Source organism: Neofelis nebulosa, chromosome 18 (assembly GCF_028018385.1).
Source record: "Neofelis nebulosa isolate mNeoNeb1 chromosome 18, mNeoNeb1.pri, whole genome shotgun sequence".
Lineage (NCBI taxonomy): Eukaryota > Metazoa > Chordata > Mammalia > Carnivora > Felidae > Neofelis > Neofelis nebulosa.
The window spans coordinates 17998660-18019159 of NC_080799.1; the positions used below are offsets into that span (position 1 = coordinate 17998660).

General features: G+C 50.5%; 1 protein-coding gene and 1 pseudogene across 1 annotated transcript; one reads left to right on the forward strand and one right to left on the reverse strand.

The window, feature by feature from the left end:
• The first annotated feature begins 3715 nt into the window (after window positions 1-3715).
• Window positions 3716-18904, forward strand: QPRT (quinolinate phosphoribosyltransferase). The gene is made up of 4 exons (XM_058711673.1): window positions 3716-3854; window positions 17452-17987; window positions 18294-18425; window positions 18507-18904. The coding sequence occupies exons 1-4, from the start codon at window positions 3842-3844 to the stop codon at window positions 18723-18725; spliced, it is 900 nt and encodes a 299-aa protein (XP_058567656.1). The 5' UTR covers window positions 3716-3841; the 3' UTR covers window positions 18726-18904.
• LOC131501170 (small ribosomal subunit protein eS27-like) lies at window positions 6451-7016 on the reverse strand (annotated as a pseudogene).
• Window positions 18905-20500: the final 1596 nt, after the last annotated feature.

The window sequence follows — 20500 nt, forward strand, 5'->3', positions numbered from 1 at the left end:
TGATCTATCTTGGAGAATGTTCCACGTGCACTCGAGAAGAAAGTATATTCTGTTGCTTTGGGATGCAGAGTTCTAAATATATCTGTCAAGTCCATCTGATCCAATGTATCATTCAGGGCCCTTGTTTCTTTATTGACTGTGTGTCTAGATGATCTATCCATTTCTGTAAGTGGGGTGTTAAAGTCCCCTGCAATGACCACATTCTTATCAATAAGGTTGCTTATGTTTATGAGTAATTGTTTTATATATCCGGGGGCTCCGGTATTTGGCGCATAGACATTTATAATTGTTAGCTCTTCCTGATGGATAGACCCTGTAATTATTATATAATGCCCTTCTTCATCTCTTGTTATAGCCTTTAATTTAAAGTCTAGTTTGTCTGATATAAGTATGGCTACTCCAGCTTTCTTTTGGCTTCCAGTAGCATGATAAATAGTTCTCCATCCCCTCACTCTCCATCTAAAGGTGTCCTCAGATCTAAAATGAGTCTCTTGTAGACAGCAAATAGATGGGTCTTGTTTTTTTATCCATTCTGATACCCTATGTCTTTTGGTTGGCGCATTTAATCCATTTACATTCAGTGTTATTATAGAAAGATACGGGTTTAGAGTCATTGTGATGTCTGTATGTTTTATGCTTGTAGTGATGTCTCTGGTACTTTGTCTCACAGGATCCCCCTTAGGATCTCTTGTAGGGCTGGTTTCGTGGTGACAAATTCCTTCAGTTTTTGTTTGTTTGGGAAGACCTTTATCTCTCCTTCTATTCTAAATTACAGACTTGCTGGATAAAGGATTCTCGGCTGCATATTTTTTCTGTTTAGCACACTGAAGATATCGTGCCAAGCCTTTCTGGCCTGCCAAGTTTCAAAGGAGAGGTCAGTCACGAGTCTTATAGGTCTCCCTTTATATGTGAGGGCACGTTTATCCCTTGCTGCTTTCAGAATTTTCTCTTTATCCTTGTATTTTGCCAGTTTCACTATGATATGTCGTGCAGAAGATCGATTCAAGTTACGTCTGAAGGGAGTTCTCTGTGCCTCTTGGATTTCAATGCCTTTTTCCTGGATTCAGTTCTGAAAGCAGCGGGGAGGTCACCAAACCTAAGTCTGTTCTAGACTCTTCCAGGGCCTCTCAGACCCATCATCAAACCTCACTTCTTCCTGTCTTTGCCTCTTGGGTACCAAGTCCCCCTGACTCTGTGTCCATGGTCCCTTAGAGTCTTTCCTTCCCCCAGGCCCCAACACACCTTGTCTGGGTCCTGCCCAGACTTCTCTTTGGGTTTCTTGACCATAACCTCTTCTACCCTCTGCCCATGATGCTCCCAATGACTCTTCTACAAGGGTTCAGATTCCCTCCTAATGAGGTCAAGACAGAGCCTTAGCTTGAAGATAAGACCCCTTCGAGATCTGGCCCTGACTGGTCAGCCCTTGGTGCAAACACTCTATGCCCTCCAGCCACATCACATTCCTTGTAGGTCCCTGAATAGGCCATGTGTTTTTCTTGATGTGTGCTTGAGGGTATAGTTCAAAATGTTAAAAATATTTATTTTGTCCAGACAGTAACAAGTTAATTACCAGCACATTCCAGTTTCTTTTTTTTTTATAAAAAAAAAAATTTTTTTTTAACATTTATTTATTTTTGAGACAGAGAGAGACAGAGCATGAACGGGGGAGGGTCAGAGAGAGAGGGAGACACAGAATCTGAAACAGGCTCCAGGCTCTGAGCAGTCAGCCCAGAGCCCGATGCGGGGCTCGAACTCACATACTGCGAGATCGTGACCTGAGCCGAAGTCAGACGCTTAACCGTCTGAGCCACCCAGGCGCCCCATTCCAGTTTCTTAATAACAGGATTCACACACACATACACACACACACACGTACACATGATGTACTATACTTCATCTTATATTTTCTTTTTTCTTTAAATTTTTAAAGTTTTTTTTATTTGGAGAGAGAGTATGCATGAGCATGAGCAGGAGAGGTGCAGAGAGCAAGGGAGAGAGAGAGAGAGAATCCCAAGCAGGCTCCATGCTGTCAGAGCCAACAGCCCGCTGTGGGGCTTAATCCCATGAACCGTGAGATCATGACCTGAGCCGAGATCAAGAGTCGGACGCCTAACTGACTGAGCCACCCAGACACTCCTCGTCTTATATTTTCAAATACGTTTCCATTTTGTTCTCAAAAGTGCACTCAAGATTATGGTTACAAATAAAGCTGTGTCATACAAAATGACATTTCCAGGTGGTAAAAGGATTTAGAGAAAGTCTTGAGAAATCTATTAATGCAATTCATTTTTGCAGACAGGAGAAAGAGCCCCCATGCATTCTTCTGAGGACATTTCATTTCTGAAAAGGGATATTTACACCTAAATGTCCTCTGAATCCCTATTTCTGACCCTGGACCACGTTCAGTTCGGCAGGCGGAAACTGTGATGGGTGGGATACAAGTAGAGGTGACACCTGTCAGTTCTGAGTCCTCTAAGCCCTTGGGCTGAGGGAATGAGAAAGACCCCAGCCCTGAGCCCCAAGCTCAGTGACTGTGCCAGGAAGCAGATTAAGCCTGGATTGTTAGCAAGACCAGAGAGGAATATAACCAGAAGATGCTAAGATTCCCAAAGTATTTGCAGGAGCAGACTCCAGCCAAACTTTCAAACTCCACAAGGGTATCCTACACAGTGGGTGGCTGTTGTCCTCTAGGGAGGTTCGGGGTAGAGCTGTCAGACAAAGGAAACCCAGGGTACTTTGAAGACAGTCTACTTGCTGGGGACAATGAGCTGCAAATGGGTGCCTGTGTGCCTCAGTTTCCCAGGGTGCTCAGTCCCTGCCTGGCCAGCTTGTGGCCTCTGGATAGCCTAGCTGGACTATGGGCCAGATCCATCCCAGGAGGGCTGGTCCTGAAGAGAGCCACCTACTCAAGACTGCACGCGCTCTGCCTGAAGCCAGCCCACCCCCGGCCTGCCCCATGACGCACACATCTTGATTTCGCACCAAACTCCTCAACCTTCAAGATTCAGCTCAAATGTCACCGCCTTTGTGAAGCCGCCCTTGCCGCTTCCAACCCCAACAGACATGGTATTTCTTCCACGGCACCTCGTGTGACCGCACGACACCCGAGCTGTAACTGTGTGACGGTGTCCCTCACTCATTAGAGTGTGGCCCCTCCAAGTCCACGTGTCATCTTTGTGATTCCAGGGTCCAGGGCCCGGCACAGTAGCTACCTGATATGTGTTTACTGAATGGAGGGGTAAATGAATTAGTGAATGAAAAAATGACGATTTCAAGTACACCTGTGGCAAGCTTGGATCTGTCTTTTGGGTAAACCGGGCATCCAGGAGGATGGCCTGAAGGGAGTGCAGCCCAAAGTGAGAGCGTTATTCTAGTTCAAGTTGGATATAGTGGGGGGTCTGGCCTAAGGGGGGGAAAATAGGTCAAGTGAGAAATACACTTATTCAGAAAATCAGATTTTAGAACTAATTGGGAATTGGGATCTGAACCTAGGACCCAAGCCCGCGATTTTTCCAGGGCACCCATCAAAGAAGCTTTCCAGCTGTCACCAGCAGCCTCACGGCCTGGGGAAGGCTGGCTGTGTGGAGGGAACGGGGTGAGGACTTCTGAGTAAGACAGGCAAGAGCTCTTCCAGTCCAGCAGAAAGTGGAAGGAGAAGGTGTGTACCGCCCCAGGGGTCCTGGCAGAGGGGAGGAGGCAGGGAGCCCCAGAGAATCTGGGAAGGGCTGGCTGGACCAGCCCCTTCCTTCTTCCTCTGGCAGTCCCACCCCCTCCGGCCTCCGAGGAGAAGGGGAACTGAGCAGTGCACGCCGCCCCACCGGTCCTGCAGCTTCAAGCGGTCATGGACCCGGAAGGTAGAGGAGGCTCCCAGGCCTGGCTTCCCCTTCCCTGTCTCACCATGTCCCCTATCCTGCCTCCCTCCTCATCCCAACACATCTCAGTCTCTTACCCCCTTCAACTGCGCCTGCCCCCTATTCTCCTCCCTCCCCACTACTCTCTGCCCCCAACCTCTCTGAACCCCAAGCTCTTCTTCTGTCTCCAAGAGTCTACTTCTTACCCTTATTTCTCTTTCTATGGTTCCCCAACGAGTTCTGGGGAAGAAAGGGGCAGAAAGGGGCTGGAGCCCCCGGAAAGGAAAGGTCAGGGTGGTCTGGAGGAGGCCGCTTTTGCGAGCAGCTCTGGACTTTGCCCCTACATAGCTGGCGGGGGAGGAGGGGAGCAAAGTCCGGTCCTTTGTGCAGCCGGCTGGGGGAGGGGGCTGGAGCCCAGTGACTCTGCCTGGGGTGGGGGTGCTGTCGCTAAGGAGGCCGTGTGCACTAGGATACGGGCCAGGCTCTGGAGTCCAAAGGCTCCTGTTTGAATCTGGGCTTCACCAGGAACAGGCTGTGTGATGTTGGGCAGGTCACCTGACTTCTCAGATCCTCATTTCCTTGCATCTGTAAAATGACAATAATAGTTCCCAGCTCACAAACGACAGACTCCTGGAAGGTATCTGGCCAGTGCCTGAAAGACAGGAGGCCCCTTCCTGAGCTCTCTGCATTTTCTCTTTCCCCACCCTGGGCTGTTTCTCTCCGGCTCTGACCTGCCTCCCCTGGTCTGAGGTATCTGCTGGCCCCACACACCTGGCACCTCTGGGTTGGCTGTGGAGCCAGCTTTTGGGGTCCAAGCCAGCTTTTGGCTTAGAAATGACCTCAGAGTCAGAGCCTGGGTTCAAGTCCTATCCCTGCCACATGCTAACTGTGTGACCTCGGACAGAACCGGGACGCTTCCACTCACTGTGCCTCAGTTTCCTCATTGATGAAGTGAAAACACTGCCTTCGCTTGGGTTGTGGTTCAGATTAAATGAGATAATACTCATTGTGCCAGCTACACAGAAATCACTTGATGTCGTTATGCCGGTGATGGTGTTGATTCCCCATGTGTGTCTGTCCAGCTCTGCGCCCTCCCAGATTCTGGTCCCATCTTTGGAAGCCTTGTGGGATCCATTTGCATCTGGACATCTCCCTGGTGTGTCAGACTCAAAGACCTCCCCCCACATCGGCTCCATTTCTTTCTTTCTTTTTTAAATTTTTTAAAATGTTTTTATTTATTTCTGGGAGAGAGAGAGAGACAGAGAGAGAGAGAGACAGAGAGAGAGAGAGAGAGAGAGAGAGACAGAGCATGAGCAGGGGAGGGGCAGAGAGAGAGGGAGACACAGAATCCCTAGCAGGCTCCAGACTCTGAGCTGTCAGCACAGCACCCAACACGGGGCTCAAACTCACAAACCGCCAGATCGTGACCCGAGCCAAAGTTGGACGCTTAACTGACTGAGCCACCCGGGCGCTCCACGTTGGCTCCATTTCTGTCCTTACCTCACCATCCTTCTACTTGACCTCAGGGTCATCTTTGCCCATCCTCCCTCGCACCCCAATATCCAGGCAGCTGCCACGTCCTATGACTTGCCTTCACCAGAGTGTCACCTGAACCTCTTCCTTTTCTGTTCCCACCTCCCTCTGGGGGCGGAGCCTGCTGGAGGCTTCCTTTGTTTCAGTGCCTTCACTCTGGTGATGTTGGTGGACCTCTGGGCCAAGTCAGAAGGGTTGGCGGGGATCAATGCCCCGTGGAAATTAAGCCAGGAGGGAGCAGGAAAATTAAAGGGGTGAATCAAAAGCTGGGGACATGGGGGAAAGGGAGGGCAAGGACAGAGTTGCGGCAGAAGCAGGTGGCAGGCTGGTGGGCAAAGATGGAGAAGTCAGACTCGGCCAAAGTGTGAGCAGGACGGGCCAGAGCGGGCCAGTCTGGTGCAGGGTGCTGGTGCTGTGTTCTTTCCTTACAGCCTTGGGGTAGACACTTCTCACATACACATCCTGGCTCAATGTTCCTTGCCCAAGCTGTGGCAACAGCCTCCCATCTTGCATCTAGGCACAATGTAAATATTTAAACGTCAAAGTGACTTCCGATCGAAAGTTTTAAGTGCTTTTCCCATTGCCCATTGAACAAAACCCGAACTCTTTTCTGTCATTCAAGGCCTGCTCGGTCTGGCCCCTTCCTGCGGTTCAGCTCTCTACTCTTGGGTCACTCTGAAATTCTGTAGATCGGTTTCCCACTTGTGTGATGGGCGGTCCCATGTGGCCCTATTTGGAGGTAATTTCTCTTTCTAGGGAGAGAAGGAGATAAGAAAAGAACTTTATCTAGAAACTGCTGTGCTCACCAGCCTCTGTCTCCATCTGGCGTTGGCCAAATGGATCAACAAATAAATAGATGGAAGAACGAAGCTGCCAGGGTCACCCACCTGGGTTCAGAGCCATCTGGCCAGGCATCGGCTCAGGCACTCTTTGTCAGTTGCTTCACCCCCTCCTCCCTGCAGCCCTGTGATTTCTTCTCTTTTCTCTTCTTTCTTTCCTTTTTTTTTTTTTTTAATCCTAAAGCTGTTTGTTGGGATAGTTCCCCACTCATGTTGACTCGGGGCTTTTAGTGCTGCTTCCATCTGAAGGAGCATCCTTCCGTGAGCCTTGCTTGTCCTTCTGTCGGCTGGCACAGGACGGCGGAGCAGCCCCCAGACAGCACCACGGTCTGCACGTGGCTGAACATGGTCGTGATTTTTTGTAGCGTGCTGGGCACTTCACGCCCGTGAAGTAGGAGTTGGGGCTCTGCGCCAGGCGCTGCTTCTTGGGCTTCCTCTCCTCCTCTTCCGGGGACGGGGGCAGGAGGTCCTTGGAGGGGCATGTTCTTGTGGGCAGATCTTCGCCTCCGGAAAACCTGTGATTTCTGCGTGAAACTGACCCTCAGGTCAGCAGATTGCCTCAGGTCGCTCAGCGTGTAGGTGGCGGAGTAAGATTCCAACCCGGGTGTTTCTTTTTTGTTTGTTACTTTATTTTGAGAGACAGAGAGAGAGAGAGAGAGAGAGTGCACACTCACGTGCGCGCACGCAGGCACGAATTGGGGATGGGGAGAGAGAGAGAAGGAGAGAGAGAATCCCAAGCAGGCGCCACACTGTCAGCCTGGAATCCAACTCGAGACTTGATCTCAGGAACCATGAGATCATGACCTAAACCGAAACCAAGAGTTGATACTTAACCGACTGAGCCACCCAGGCGCCCCCACCCCCACCCCTGGTGTTTCTGACGCCCTGATCCAGGGTGTTCCGAGGTCAGTAGGGAAGAGCCCTGGAACCGTGGGCGTGGTTTGCAGAGCTCTGAATGTTGACGTAATAAACATATGGCAATTTCAAAATATAATTTTGTGCTAGATTATGGCAGTGTGTGGTGAGGTGGGGTAAGTGAGGGGACTCTGGAGCCATCCTGCCTGAGTTTATGATCCTGACTCCCCATTCCCAGCTGGGTGAAATTTGTGAACTTTGGGTGCTACTTGCCCTTTCAGTGCCTCAGTTTCCACAACTGTAAAATGGAGGAAATAATGGGACCTATCTCAAAGGGTCGTTGTGAGGATTGAATATGTCTATATATACATGTAAGATGCTTGGCACAGTGCTTCAGAAGGACTGTGAAAGTGTTAGCTGTTGTTTTATTTTATTTAAGTAATTTTTACCCCCAACATGGGGCTCAAACTCATAACCGCGAGATCAAGAGTTGTGTGCTTCACCGACTGAGCCAGCTAGGCACCCCCATCCTTTTTTTTTTTTTTTTGTAGTATTTATTTATTTTGAGAGAGACAGAGCAGGGGAGGGGCAGAGAGCGAAGGAGAGACAGAGAATGTTAAGCAGGCTCCGTGCTGTCATCACAGAGCCCAACCCAGGGCTTGAACCCACGAACCGTGAGATCATGACCTGAGCCGAAATCAAGAGTTGGACGCTTAACCGACTGAGCCACCCAGGAGTCCCCTGACTTGGGTTTAGGTGGAACACATACCACCCCCATAGCTGCCGACACAGTCCACATTGTCACACACAAAAATAAGAACACACTTGTTACACTCATCTTGGGTGTGTTCGCAGGAGCAAGTTAAACGACCGAAGGAAAGAGGAAGGTGTGGAAGTTCTCATTTTGGCCTCGTCCCTCACGGCCAGGAGCCACCATCCACTTAGGGCCACACAGAAGCACAGTAAGAATCAGTCCACCGTCCAGACAAGAACAGCAAAAGTGCCCATGGGGAGAAATCTTCATATATTCTGCCAGGGTCATCGCTTTATCTGTATCTTTTTACATGATTTGTAAAGGAAAAAGGTGCAAGAGGGATGCCTGGCTGGCTCAGGCGGAAGAGTACACGACTCTTGTCATGAGTTCGAGCCCCATGTTGGGTGTAGAGATCACTTAGATAAATAAAACTTAAGGAAGGAAAGAAGGAAGGGAGGGAGAAAGGAAGGAAGGAAGTGGGAAGGGAGGGAGGAAGGAAGTGCAGGCAAGAAATATGCCATGATGCTTTGCATCCCCTCAGGAACAGGGATGCCAATTATTTTAAATTTTATGTATTTATGTACTTATGTATTTATTTTTAATTTTAAATTTACATCCAAATTAGCTAGCATATAGTGCAACAATGGTTTCAGGAGTAGATTCCTTAGTGCCCCTTACCCATTTAGCCCATCCCCCTTCCCACAACCCCTCCAGGAACCCTCAGTTTGTTCTCCATATTTATGAGTCTCTTCTGTTCTGTCCGCCTCCCTGTTTTTATATTATTTTTGTTTCCCTTCCCTTATGTTCATCTGTTTTGTCTCTTAAAGTCCTCCTATGAGTGAAGTCATATGATGTTTGCCTTTCTCTAATTTCACTTAGCATAATACCCTCCAGTTCCATCCACTGAGATCATGTGAGATCAGTTGCAAATGGCAAGATTTCATTCTTTTTGATTGGCGAGTAATACTCCGTTGTATATATATACCACATCTTCTTTATCCATTCATCCATCGATGGCCATTTGGGCTCTTTCCATCCCTTGGCTGTTGTCGATGGTGCTGCTATAAACATGGGGGTGCATGTGCCCCTTCGAAACAGCACACCTGTATCCCTTGGATAAATGCCTAGTAGTGTAATTGCTGGGTCGTAGGGTAGTTCTATTTTTAGTTTTTTGAGGAACCTCCATACTGTTTTCCAGAGTGGCTGCACCAGCTTTCATTCCCATTAATTTTTTAATGTTTACTTATTTTTGAGAGAGAGAGAGCCCATGCTTGAGCAGGGGAAGGGCAGAGCGAAGGAGACAAGATCCTAGGCAGCCTCCACGTTGACAGCAGAGAGCCCGATGTGGGACTTGGAGTCATGGAACCACGAGATCATGACCTGAGCCAAAGTCAGATGCTTAACCTACTGAGCCACCCAGGTGCCCCGAGATGCCAATTTTAATGAAATTCTGGACAGCCAATTAAGAGATGTAAGTTACAGCCCACAGGATAAAACTATAATCTCTGAAGTCTGGGCACCTTGAGAGAACTTTTACATATGACAACCGCAAGGGTAGAAGGCGGGACAGGGCGTTACAGCCGCCCTCTGGGTGGCAGTTTCTAGGCAAGGTCTCCTCTGGCAGTTGCCAAAACAGCTCTCCCTTCTCTGAAGTTGCTTTCAGTAACAGCTGCTTCCCTCAGGAATCCCTTTTGTTGGAAATGCATGGGGTGGGGAGGCTGAAGCAAACCAGAGGTATTTGTTTATTTTTCACAAACAGAACACGGAGCCTGTAACATTCTCACTCAGCGATTCACACGCCGAACGATGGATCTCAAAGGCTCCGAGAGAGTAACCCCTGCTGGCAGAGGCTTCGTGGGGTTCCCAAAGCACCCGGCCTGGAGAGGGGAGACCTGGGTCCACCCTGGTCATTGTCCTGCTTTATCATTTCCTGGCTCTGCTCTGTAGGTAGTTTCCTCTACATTTCTGGGTCTCAGATCTCCACCTGTAAATATGAGTGAGCTCGAGCTTGAGGAACTGGGGGTAGGATTTGTGACAACGGGCCAGGCCTGTAGGCACGGACCCATGGTAGAGATGATTCTTTTCCTGCACTTCAGAAGCTCTCAGCTTTACTACAAATTAAAATTATGTTACCACATTGCAGTTAGAATCTTGGGGTGGGGGGAGGGCAGCCAAGGCATCAGCATCTTGCAGAGCTCCCCAGATGATTCCATTGGGCAGCCAAGGTTGAGCAGGACTGCCTTACCCATCCTGAAAAAACTTTCCTTGGGGCGCCTGGGTGGCTCCGTTGGTTAAGCATCCAGCTCTCGATCAAGCTCAAGTCCTGATCTCACGTTTGTGAGTTCAATCAAGTTGGACATTGGGCTCTGTGCTGGGCGTGAAGCCCACTTCAAAACAAAACAAAACAAAACAAAACAAAACAACCCACAACTTTCCTTGACCCTATGTCAAATGACGGTCCTCTCTTCCCCTTTCTCTCTTTCTTTTTTCCCTTCCTCTCTCTTTCTTTTCTTTTTCCTTCCTTCTTACCTTCCTTCCTTCCTACCTTCCTTCCTAACTTTTTTCATTATAAAGATTTTTCAAACAAAAATAAACAGAAAAAGATGATGAACCCTCATGTACCCATCATACAAGCCTCAACAACCACCAACTTTTGGCCAGCCCAGCTCAATCCACACCATTTCTACTTTCTACCTTTCAGAATTACCTTAAAGTAAAGCCGGCTGTCCAGTCTTTTCATACATGAACATCTTGACGTGTATCTCCTAAGAACACATAAGGATGTTTCTTTTTATTGCAACCACAATACAATTATCACAACTAACTTTTCTTTACAACGAAGTTAAAAAAAAAAGATCCTTAATGTGGGGCGCCTGGGTGGCTCAGTTGGTTCAGCATCAGACTCTTGATTTCAGCTCAGGCCATGATCTCATGGTTTGTGGGGTCGAGTCCCGCTTAGGATTCTCTGTCCCTCTCTCTCTGCCCCTCTCCCCAGCTTGTGCTCTCTGTCTCTTTGAAAACAAATAAACTTAAAAAAAAAAAAAAGTCCTTAATATTATCAAACATCCAGTCGGTGTCCAAGTTTTCAGTTGTCTCATTAATGCTCTAATTTGGTTTCACTTTGTTTGAATTAGGATCCAAATAAGATCTGTATGTTGCAGTCGATTAGCATGTGTTTTAAGATTCTTTAAAAAACTTTTTTACATTTTATTTTAGTTTTTAAAAATGTTTATTTAAAAAAATTTTTTTAATGTTTATTTATTTTTGAGAGAGATAGAGACAGAATGTGAGTGGGTTAGGGGCAGAGAGAGAGGGAGACACAGAATCCGAAGCAGGCTCCAGGCTCTGAGCTGTCAGGACAGAGCCCGATGTGGGGCTTGAACTCAAAGCTGTGAGATCATGACCTGAGCTGAAGTCAGACGCTCAACTGACTGAACCACCCAGACACCCCGAAAAATGTTTATTTTGAGAGAGAATTTTGTTTGCCAGCACGTGAGCAGGGGGAGGGGCAGAGAGAGAGAAGAGAGAGAGAATCCCAAGCAGGCTCCATGCTGTCAGGGGCTCGATCCCACAAATCATGAGATCATGACCTGAGCCCAAACCAAGAGTCAGACACTTAACCGACTGAGCCACACAGGTGCCCTTACAGATTTTAGTTTTAAGTAATCTCTGCACCCAACATAAGGCTCAAACTCACGACCCCGAGATCAATGCTCTACTGACTGAGCCGGCCAGGCACCCCTGTTTTAAGATTCTTTTAACCTTTTCTTTTTCTTGCACTGTACTTGTTGGAAAAATTAGACTGTCCTCTGGTAGAGTTTACTATGGTCTGAATTTTGCTGGCTGTATTCCCATGGTAGAGTTTAACATGTTCCTCTGCCCTCTGGTTTTCTTGTAAATTGGTGGTTGCATCTAGAAGTCTGATCTTACTCTGGGTTGCCTATTTGGGCAAGAGTATTGCTGGGTGGTGATGTGCTCTCCTGTCAGAAACGCCCAGTATCTAGTTGTCTTTCTTCCTGATTTTCAGTGCCCAGAGTTCACTGGGGTGCAAGGTGGTGCCTGTCTTTTTTTTTTTTTTAAAGTAGGCTCCCCAGCCAGCACGGAGCCCAATATGGGGATTGAACTCACGACCCTGAGATCAAGTCAGATGCTTAAGAGTCAGATGCTTCACTGACTGAGCCACCCAGGCACCTGTGCCAACAGGTCATTGCCATCCTTCCAACCCTATGCCATTTAGAGTTCATTCCCAACCCCTGACAACCACTATTCTGATGTCTGTCTCTTTGATTTGCCTTTTCTGGACATTTCATATAAATGAAGGCAGGAGGTGTGGACTTGTGTGAGCACAAGTGAGCATAGGTTCTTTTTTTTTCCTCTTCTTTTTTTTTTTTTTTTTTTTTAATAATCTCTACACTCAACATGGGGCTCCAACTCATGACCCCAAGATCCAGACTCACTTGTTCTACTGACCAATCCAGCCATGCCTTGGAGCATGGGTTCTTAGCCCTTATGTGCATCTGAATCACAGGGGAAGCTCTTCCAAAACTTGGATGCCTGGGACCCACCCAGAAAGATTCTGATTCGGTTGGTCTGGGCTGGGGCTGAGCAGCAGACTGTCTGAAAAGCTCCCCGGGGAGCAGGGCCCCCTGCTCTCTCAGCTTCTGCCAAGTAGAGTGGTCACACCCACCGCCACCACTTCCTCTCCTCCCATGCACTCCTTGACCATGACCATGTGGCTTCTGCCCCCACTACCCAGTGCTAAGACTGCTCTGGCAATGGCCTCCCAGCTGCTAAGTCTTATGCCCATTTGCAGCCTTCCTTCTATTTGCTTCTGCTCACATCCTACTTCTTGAAACCCTCGGCTCCAGACGCCCACTCCCTCCTGGTGCCACTTCTCTTTTTAAATACTGGTGCTTCCCAGAGCCCTCCTCTTCTTACCTGACCTGATGATCTTACGAGTTGCTATGCTTAGTCATCACCCATGTCTGCTGGTGGCTCCAAAATCCCCGTTCCTCACCCAGTGTCTCTCCGAACTCCAGGTCCCACCATCAGGACACGGCCACGCACGTTTTCCTGCTGGCAGCACAACCTTAACATCTGCAAAGCCGAAGCCACTCTTTCCCCCCAGCTCTGCTGCTTATTTATACGCTGTGGCACCAGGGCACGACGCAGGACGCTCCTTGACATCCAGCGTCTGTACTTGTAAAATGGTAATAATTCCCTGCGGTGGGTTTCCGAGGAGAGAGCCTGAGAGAAGTGCGGTGCCCACGGCGGGCACGCGGGCTGCTGGTTTCTGCTGTCCCCATCCTCCACCCTGAACTTCTCCTTATGTCAGTTTTCAGCTACTCACGGTAGAAACCCAAGGATTCTGCATCTCATGAGCTGTTAATTCCGGTGGCTCCTACAGCTTTCACGTTTGCCCCTGTTTGCTATTCCTATGGTTCCTGCCCAAGTTCAGGGCTTCGTCTCTTTTTTTGTCTGGCCAATCGCCTCAGCCTCCTTTTGCCTCCCAACCTGTCTCCAGTTGGTGGATGAAGTTATTCTTCTAGAACAAAATCATAATTCTATAATTTTCTTGCTTGGGGCACCTGTCTGGCTCAGTTGCTAGAGCATGCGACTCTAATTAAAAAAAAATTTTTTTTAATGTTTATATTTATTTTTGAGACACAGACAGAGCATGAGCGGGGAGGGGCAGAGAGAGAGGGAGACATCGAATCCAAAGCAGGCTCCAGGTTCTGAACTGTCAGCACAGAGCCCGATGTGGGGCTTGAACTCGTCAACCGCGAGATCATGACCTGAGCCGCTCAGACGCTCAACCGACTGAGCCACCTAGCCCGTCCTTAAATTTTTTTAATGTTTATTCATTTTTGAGAGACAGAGTGTGAGTGGGGAAGGGGCAGAGAGCGAGGGGCTCGAACTCACAGGCAGTGAGATCATGACATGAGCTGAAGTCAGACACTTAACCGACTGAGCCACCCAGGTGCCCTTTCGAGCATGTGACTCTTGATCTCAGGGTTGTGAGTTCGGGCCCCATGATGGGTGTAGAGATTACTTAAAAATGAAACCTTAAAAATAATAATTCTCTTGCTTAAAATTCCGTGATGGCCCCTAAGTTCTGTCCAAATTGCTGAGCTAAATAATTCAGTCCTTCTTCACTCTGGCCATCCCTTTTCTTCCCTGAAGTCCTCCCTTACAAACTTTCTCTCTTTTCTTACTTTTGAGCCTTGAACACCTGCTTTTTCAGCCTGAAATGTCTTCCCACCCCCTCCCTACCTCATAACTCTGCCTGGAAAACATTACTCATCCTTCAAGGCCACTAAAACCACCTCCCCCTTCCTCCTGGACACTTAGTCATTTCTTCATCTTTGCTCCCACGACCCTTGGTAAATGTTCAGCCACCCTTTGGCAAACACATCTGCTATGTGCCAGACAGTGTTCCCGAGGGCTTTGCAAATATTAACCCACTTAATTTCCATACAACCCTGTGAGGCGATTATTTTTGTTATCCCTGTCACAAAGGAGGCACCCTTGAGGCCCTGGAGATGTTCAGTAACTTGCCCAAGATAACTCAGCTGGAGGCGGCTGGGGCAGTATTGGAACGCAGGCCGTATGGCCCCAGTCTGGGTTCTGGTTCCTCGAACTGGGCGGCCTCTCTACTTGGATGAATATCATTGAACACCTAGTGTGAAGCTAAATAACATGAAATCGCCAATACGTGACCATCTTTGACTTGTAAAAGCGGCACATTTGTATGGTTTGGTGTGTTAGGCACTTGAGACAGAGCAGAGAACTCTCTGGATGGACACACTTTTGTCCCTAGAGAGACAACAGTAGAGCGTGGATGAAGAACAAGGAGTCGACTGCGCATGTGGCCTGATTTAGGAGGTGTGTGAGCGCCCCTGCCGAGGAACTGATGCCCCAGAGAAGACCTGAAAGAGGTGTAGAGGAGTTTGGGGTGAGGGGAAGAAGGGAAGGGACTTCCAGGCAGAGGCACAGGCTTGGAACAACATAGGCTGAGGCCCAAAAGCTAAGAGGAAGAGCTGCCCATTCTGTCACCCAGAAATTACTCCTTGGCGCAGAGCAGGTGTTCAATAAGGACTTGTCAAAAAAGTAAATGAAAACGGGGGTGCCTGGGTGGCTCAGTTGGTTAAGTGTCCGACTTCGGCTCAGGTCACGATCTCGCAGTCTGTGAGTTCAAGCCGCGCATTGGGCTCTGTGCTGATGGCTCAGAGCCTAGAGCCTGTTTCGGATTCTGTGTCTCCCTCTCTCTCTACCCCTCCCCTGCTCATGCTCTGTCTCTCTCTGTCAAAAATAAAAAATAAACATTAAAAAAAAGACTAAATGAAAACAACGGAGAGAAGGGTCAGCTGGAACTGACACAACGAAAGCGGGGATCTAAGCAGGAGAGTGACGTACTTTTTTATTGTCTTCAAGTCAGGTTTAATGAGGTATCATTACAGAGAGCAAAATTCACCCTGTTTTATGTTTAGTTCTATGAGTCTTGACAAACGCATCAGTGGTGCAGCCACCATCAGAGACAAAATATAGTTCAGTCCTATCCAACCCCCCCCCCCCCTGTGGCCCGCCCCTCCCCCACCCCGCCCCAGGAAACCACCAGTCTGTTCTCTTGCTGTGGTTTTTGCCTTTTCCAGAATGTCATGTGGATGAACTCAAATACCATGTAGCCTTTAGAATCTGACTCCTTTACTTAGAATACATTGGAAACGTGTCCCTGTCTTGTGTGTGTGTGTGTGTGTGTGTGAGAGAGAGAGAGAGAGAGAGCGAGCGAGCTCGGTTCCTTTCTTTGTTGCCCAGGAGAATTACCCTGCAGGGGAGTCTCACAGCTTGTTTACCATATACTCACCGGGTGATGGATTCAGATTCACTTTAAAAAGCAAACACCACTGTATTTGGTATGGATGGAGTGGGAGCTTCCGCGTCTCTGCCCTACGTCCGCTGGCTGGACGGTGAACGGTGGAGATGGAAACCACGTCTTTGTCGGTTTTACTGTCGGCTCCCAGCACCCGCCAGGGCACAGACGGTTCTGAGGGAGGAATGGAAGCCACATGGGGCAGAGTGTGGGACAGAAGGGCCAGGTGCAATCACTGAGAGTGAGGGTGGGGGGTGGGGGGCGCGGCGTGCAGATTGGGTGCTTGGCGTTGGGGAGAAAGGCTGGGCAAGAAGGGCCTTATTCTGAGAGTAGAGCAAACCAGAATGCCTGGTCTTCGACTTGGAGCAAAATGAGGAAGCAAAACAAAACCCTGCAACGTGCTATCCAGCCTTCTCCCCCCTCCCCCAGAGGGGCCACGAGTTCTGTCCTTGGCTCGAGCACAGGAGGCTTCAGGTCTCCTCCTGGCCGACAGATGGCGATGTCGCACCGTGTCTGAGCTCGGCCCCTGCCGTCACCCACTCATTCAACAGACATGAGGGGCCCGTTAGCGGCTACACGCTGGCGGGAACTACCACCTTGTCCGCAACTCTTTTTTTTACAGGGAAAGGACTCACCCACACTCCTGAAGCTGTGCCTCATAGAGCAAGGGCTCAAACCCAATTTTCCCCTGCACCTTCCTCCTTGTACCGCCCCCATCTCTAGAGAGAGGACAGTTTGTGGAAACATCAGGCGTGGGAGGAGTCTACAAGCAAGAGAGCAAAGGCAGAGGGGCCCGGTTGGTCTGACCCTGCCACCAATTTGCTGTGTGACCTCAGCCGACCTGCCTCTCCCCAGTCTCCACATCTGTAAAAAGCCGAGCTTCCAGCTGGAAAACCCTTGGTGCTGTGGAGCACACACATTCTGCTGGAAGCTTCCACTCACAACTAATCCTCCTATGCCAGGCAGACTGGAAAGGCTGCTGGTGACTTTTAGGTGCCTTCTCTTCCAGTTGATAAATAGCTGTTGATCTAGCACTAGGTTTGACACATAAAATACAGGCCACTCAGTTAAACTTGAATTTCAGATAATCGGATAAATTTTAAGTGTAAGTATGTTCTAAATATCACCTAGGATATATTCATACTAAAAAAAGGGGGGTGCCTGGGTGGCTTAGTTGGTTAAGTGCGCAACTTGGGTTCAGGTTCATGATCTCACGCTTCGTGGGTTCGAGCCCTGCATGGGGTTCTCTGCTGACAGCTCAGAGCCTGGAGCCTGCTTTGGATTCAGTGGCCCCTCCCCCCCCAACACCCCCCCCCCCCCCCCGCCTGCACTGTCTCTCTCTCTCTCAAAAATAAATACACATTACAAGTAAAATAATTTTAAAAATTTAAAAACAAACTTGATGTTTGTCAGAAATTTAACTAGGTGCCCTGTATTTTTATTTCCTTAATGGGACAACCTTGTCCTGCCCACAAACCCCTCTTCCAGGACCCCCACGTCTTCGTCCTGATTGGCTAGTCCCCAATGTAGCTGGTTGTTAAAAGTTCTCTTTCCCCCCCTAAGGTTTTATTTTTAAGTAATCTCTACACCTAGCACTGGGCTCCAACTGGAAACCGGGAGATCAAGAGCCACAGGCTCCCTGGCCGGAGCCAGCCAGGCGCCCCACTGGTCGTTACATGTTTTGACAACCACCTCTGACTACGGGAGAGGGGGCCAAAGCATAACCTGTTCTCTGTCTTTCCTTCCCAGGCCTGGCGCTGCTGCTGCCCCCCGCCACTCTGGCCGCCCTGGCAGACAGCTGGCTCCGAGAGGACTGCCCAGGTCCCAACCACGCAGCCTTGGTGACGGGGGCAGCCCCCGCGCAGGCGGCGCTGTGGGCCAAGTCCGCCGGCGTACTGGCCGGGAGGCCTTTCTTCGATGCCATCTTCGCCCGAGTCAACTGCCAGGTCTCCTGGCTCCTCCCCGAGGGCTCCAAGCTGGCGCCCGTGGCCCAGGTGGCCGAGGTCCGGGGCCCCGCCCACGGCCTGCTGCTGGGGGAGCGGGTGGCCTTGAACGCGCTGGCCCGCTGCAGCGGGGTGGCCAGCGCCGCGGCCGCGGCAGTGGAGGCCGCGCGGGGGGCCGGCTGGGCCGGGCACGTGGCGGGCACGAGGAAGACCACGCCAGGCTTCCGGCTGGTGGAGAAGTACGGGCTCTTGGTGGGCGGGGCCGCCGCCCACCGATACGACCTGGGAGGGCTGGTGATGGTGAAGGACAACCACATCCTGGCAGCCGGTGGTGTGGGAAAGGTGCGTGTCCGGCCGGGCCCCTGCCCCGCCCCGCTCCCACCTCCCCCGCTGCAGCCCTTCCCCTCTACCTGAGACCCCCCCGACCACGCCCTGGGGGGTTGGGGGGTCTGCTAGACCCCTCACGCGGTCCCCCCCCCCCTCCCCCCCATGTAAAAGAAGCGATCCTGATGCCAGACGTTCTCATGAACCCAAGCTTGTTATCCCCCCGGGGCCCTTCCAACACCAGGCCCAGCTCACTGTGCCCCGTGTCAAGTGCCCCTGTCCTCGCCCTCACCCTCCCGTCCCTCTGCCCCCTCTGCCCGACAGGCGGTTCGAGGCGCCCGGCAGGTGGCGGACTTCGCCCTGAAGGTGGAGGTCGAGGTGGGCAGTCTGCGGGAGGCTGTGGAGGCGGCCGAGGCAGGCGCAGACCTCGTCCTGCTGGACAACTTCAAGCCCGAGGTAAGGTGGGGTCTGCTTCCCGGGAAGGGGCCGCCGTCCCGCGCAGTCACCTCCCCACCGGCTTGTGTTTGTGTCCCGCAGGAACTGCACGCCACGGCCGCTGCGCTGAAGGCCCGCTTCCCGAGTGTGGGCGTGGAGGCCAGCGGGGGCATCACCCTGGCCAACCTGCCTCAGTTCTGCGGGCCCCACATTGACGTCATCTCCCTGGGGATGCTGACCCAGGCTGCCCCGGCCCTGGATTTCTCCCTCAAGCTGTTTGCGGAAGGTGCCACTCCAGTGTGCCACGCCTACCGGACCTAAAGCCAAAGGGGGCGCCCCTGGCAGGGGAATCACACGGTTTCTTGGGCCCCGGGAGTCTGCAGTACAGGACTCTCTGGGCGTTAGCCTGGGCTGACGTCTGGCTCTGCCTGTGTGGGGGTGGAGGGGCTGATTTCACCTCTGCTCATCTGTAAAATGGGTCTGATAAATGATCAACCTTATGGATTTCTTTGGGTGATAATTAACACATAAGAAGTGTTCAGTAACTCTTAGAAATTCCCATAGTCCGTCGATTCTGAGATAGGCTTTTTTTCACATACTACCTTCTCCCGCATCAAAGTGCGTCTTTAACCAATGGCGTCTAGTGGTCACCGTCAGCCAGGCATCAGTAATCACATAGCCATGCATCATGGCCCTAGCATGCAGCTTGTAGATAAAACATGATAACAATCTATGTTTGAAATAAGTCCCAGACAGCTCTTTTAGCAAATACCAGAAAGAACTGGTACATAAGAAAACATTGGTCCAAGTGTAATTGACAAGTCTCTTTTCCAGTAATGTGTGTGTTTTAAGGTCAATGGCAGTTTATATTTGAGGGTATAGGCATCAGGTCTGGTATTCAGCTAGAACATTCCACTGGGTCGATGCCCGTGTTGTACTGGGTATTCAGTATGTTCCCTCTCTCCTCTGACTCCTGTTACCACCTCCTTGGAGGAGGTGAGAACCTGACCATTCACTTCCAAGGTTTCCAACCTAGATGTGTGTCGCCATTGGGTGCCGAGGGCCTTTTAGGTTCTGGTCCCATAGCGCTATCATCAGCTGGGAAAGGAAGGTGGGCAGCTGGGGCCAGAGCAGAGGTCACCTGAGGGAGGAGGGATGGGGCAAGTGGAAGTCCATGTTCAGACATCAACTTTTCCTGCTAAGTCAAGACTCAGGGGTCTAAGCAGAGGATATAAATCCAGCTTCCTAAACACACTCGCACACCTGAGGTATCACTCACTTGTTTGGCTACTGTACCCTCACTTCAAGCGCGGGGAGCTCGCCTCTCTCTAACCCTTCGGGCAGGAAAGGACATGAGGGGTCCCTCAGGGCAAAGCGGCTCCTGAGGTGACTTTCCAGAAGGGCTCCCTTCTGGAGCCACCTCTTCCCTCCTAGAACCCACTGTCTTCTCTGCCCTTTGCCAGGAGGAGAGAAAAACAGCTTGTCCACAAAGCCCCTTCCCCAGGGAGAGCCTGGGGGGTCCCAGGCTGCCTTGAGGGTGGTAACCTACCCCTTCCCCCCCTCATCAGTGCTGGAGACCCCTTGCTGGGAAGGGAGCAGATCAAGAAAACAATGAGCTCATCTCAGATGTGAAAGCCCCAGACAAGCCAAGACCATCATTCACACACTAATTATGCACTGAGTGCCTGCTGTGGCCAGGCTGAGAGCACAGAGTGGAGAATAATCTAGCAAAGATGCCGGGCGGAAGTGGTAAGCTGCTGCCTTTGGTGATGCCCTGGTCTGAAGGGACCATTCTCACAGGACACAGCCCAGTCGTGCCACCTGGGGCCGCACCTGTTCTCTTTAATACACACTTCCACCCCTGGGTCCTCCTGTCCTTTCTCCAGGGAAAACAGTCATGGTCGGCTAGGCAGACTTCCCGGCTCTGGAAGAATTTAGATCTCTGAGCCTCAGATCCCCAGACCCGGAGAGGCATAACTGAGCACCGATAGAACTGGGGGGATGGGGGGGCACTTCTGAATATCAAAATAAGGAAGTCAGGATTCCTGGATGTGCTGGGAATGGGAAGGCAAAATACTTGGGGTCCAGGAGGGAAT

Excerpts from the sequence above, each read along its gene's own strand:
- QPRT (XM_058711673.1), top strand. Across the intron at positions 17,988-18,293 it reads CAGCCGGTGGTGTGGGAAAG|GCGGTTCGAGGCGCCCGGCA; the intron begins GTGCGTGTCCGG and ends TCTGCCCGACAG. Across the intron at positions 18,426-18,506 it reads TGGACAACTTCAAGCCCGAG|GAACTGCACGCCACGGCCGC; the intron begins GTAAGGTGGGGT and ends TGTGTCCCGCAG.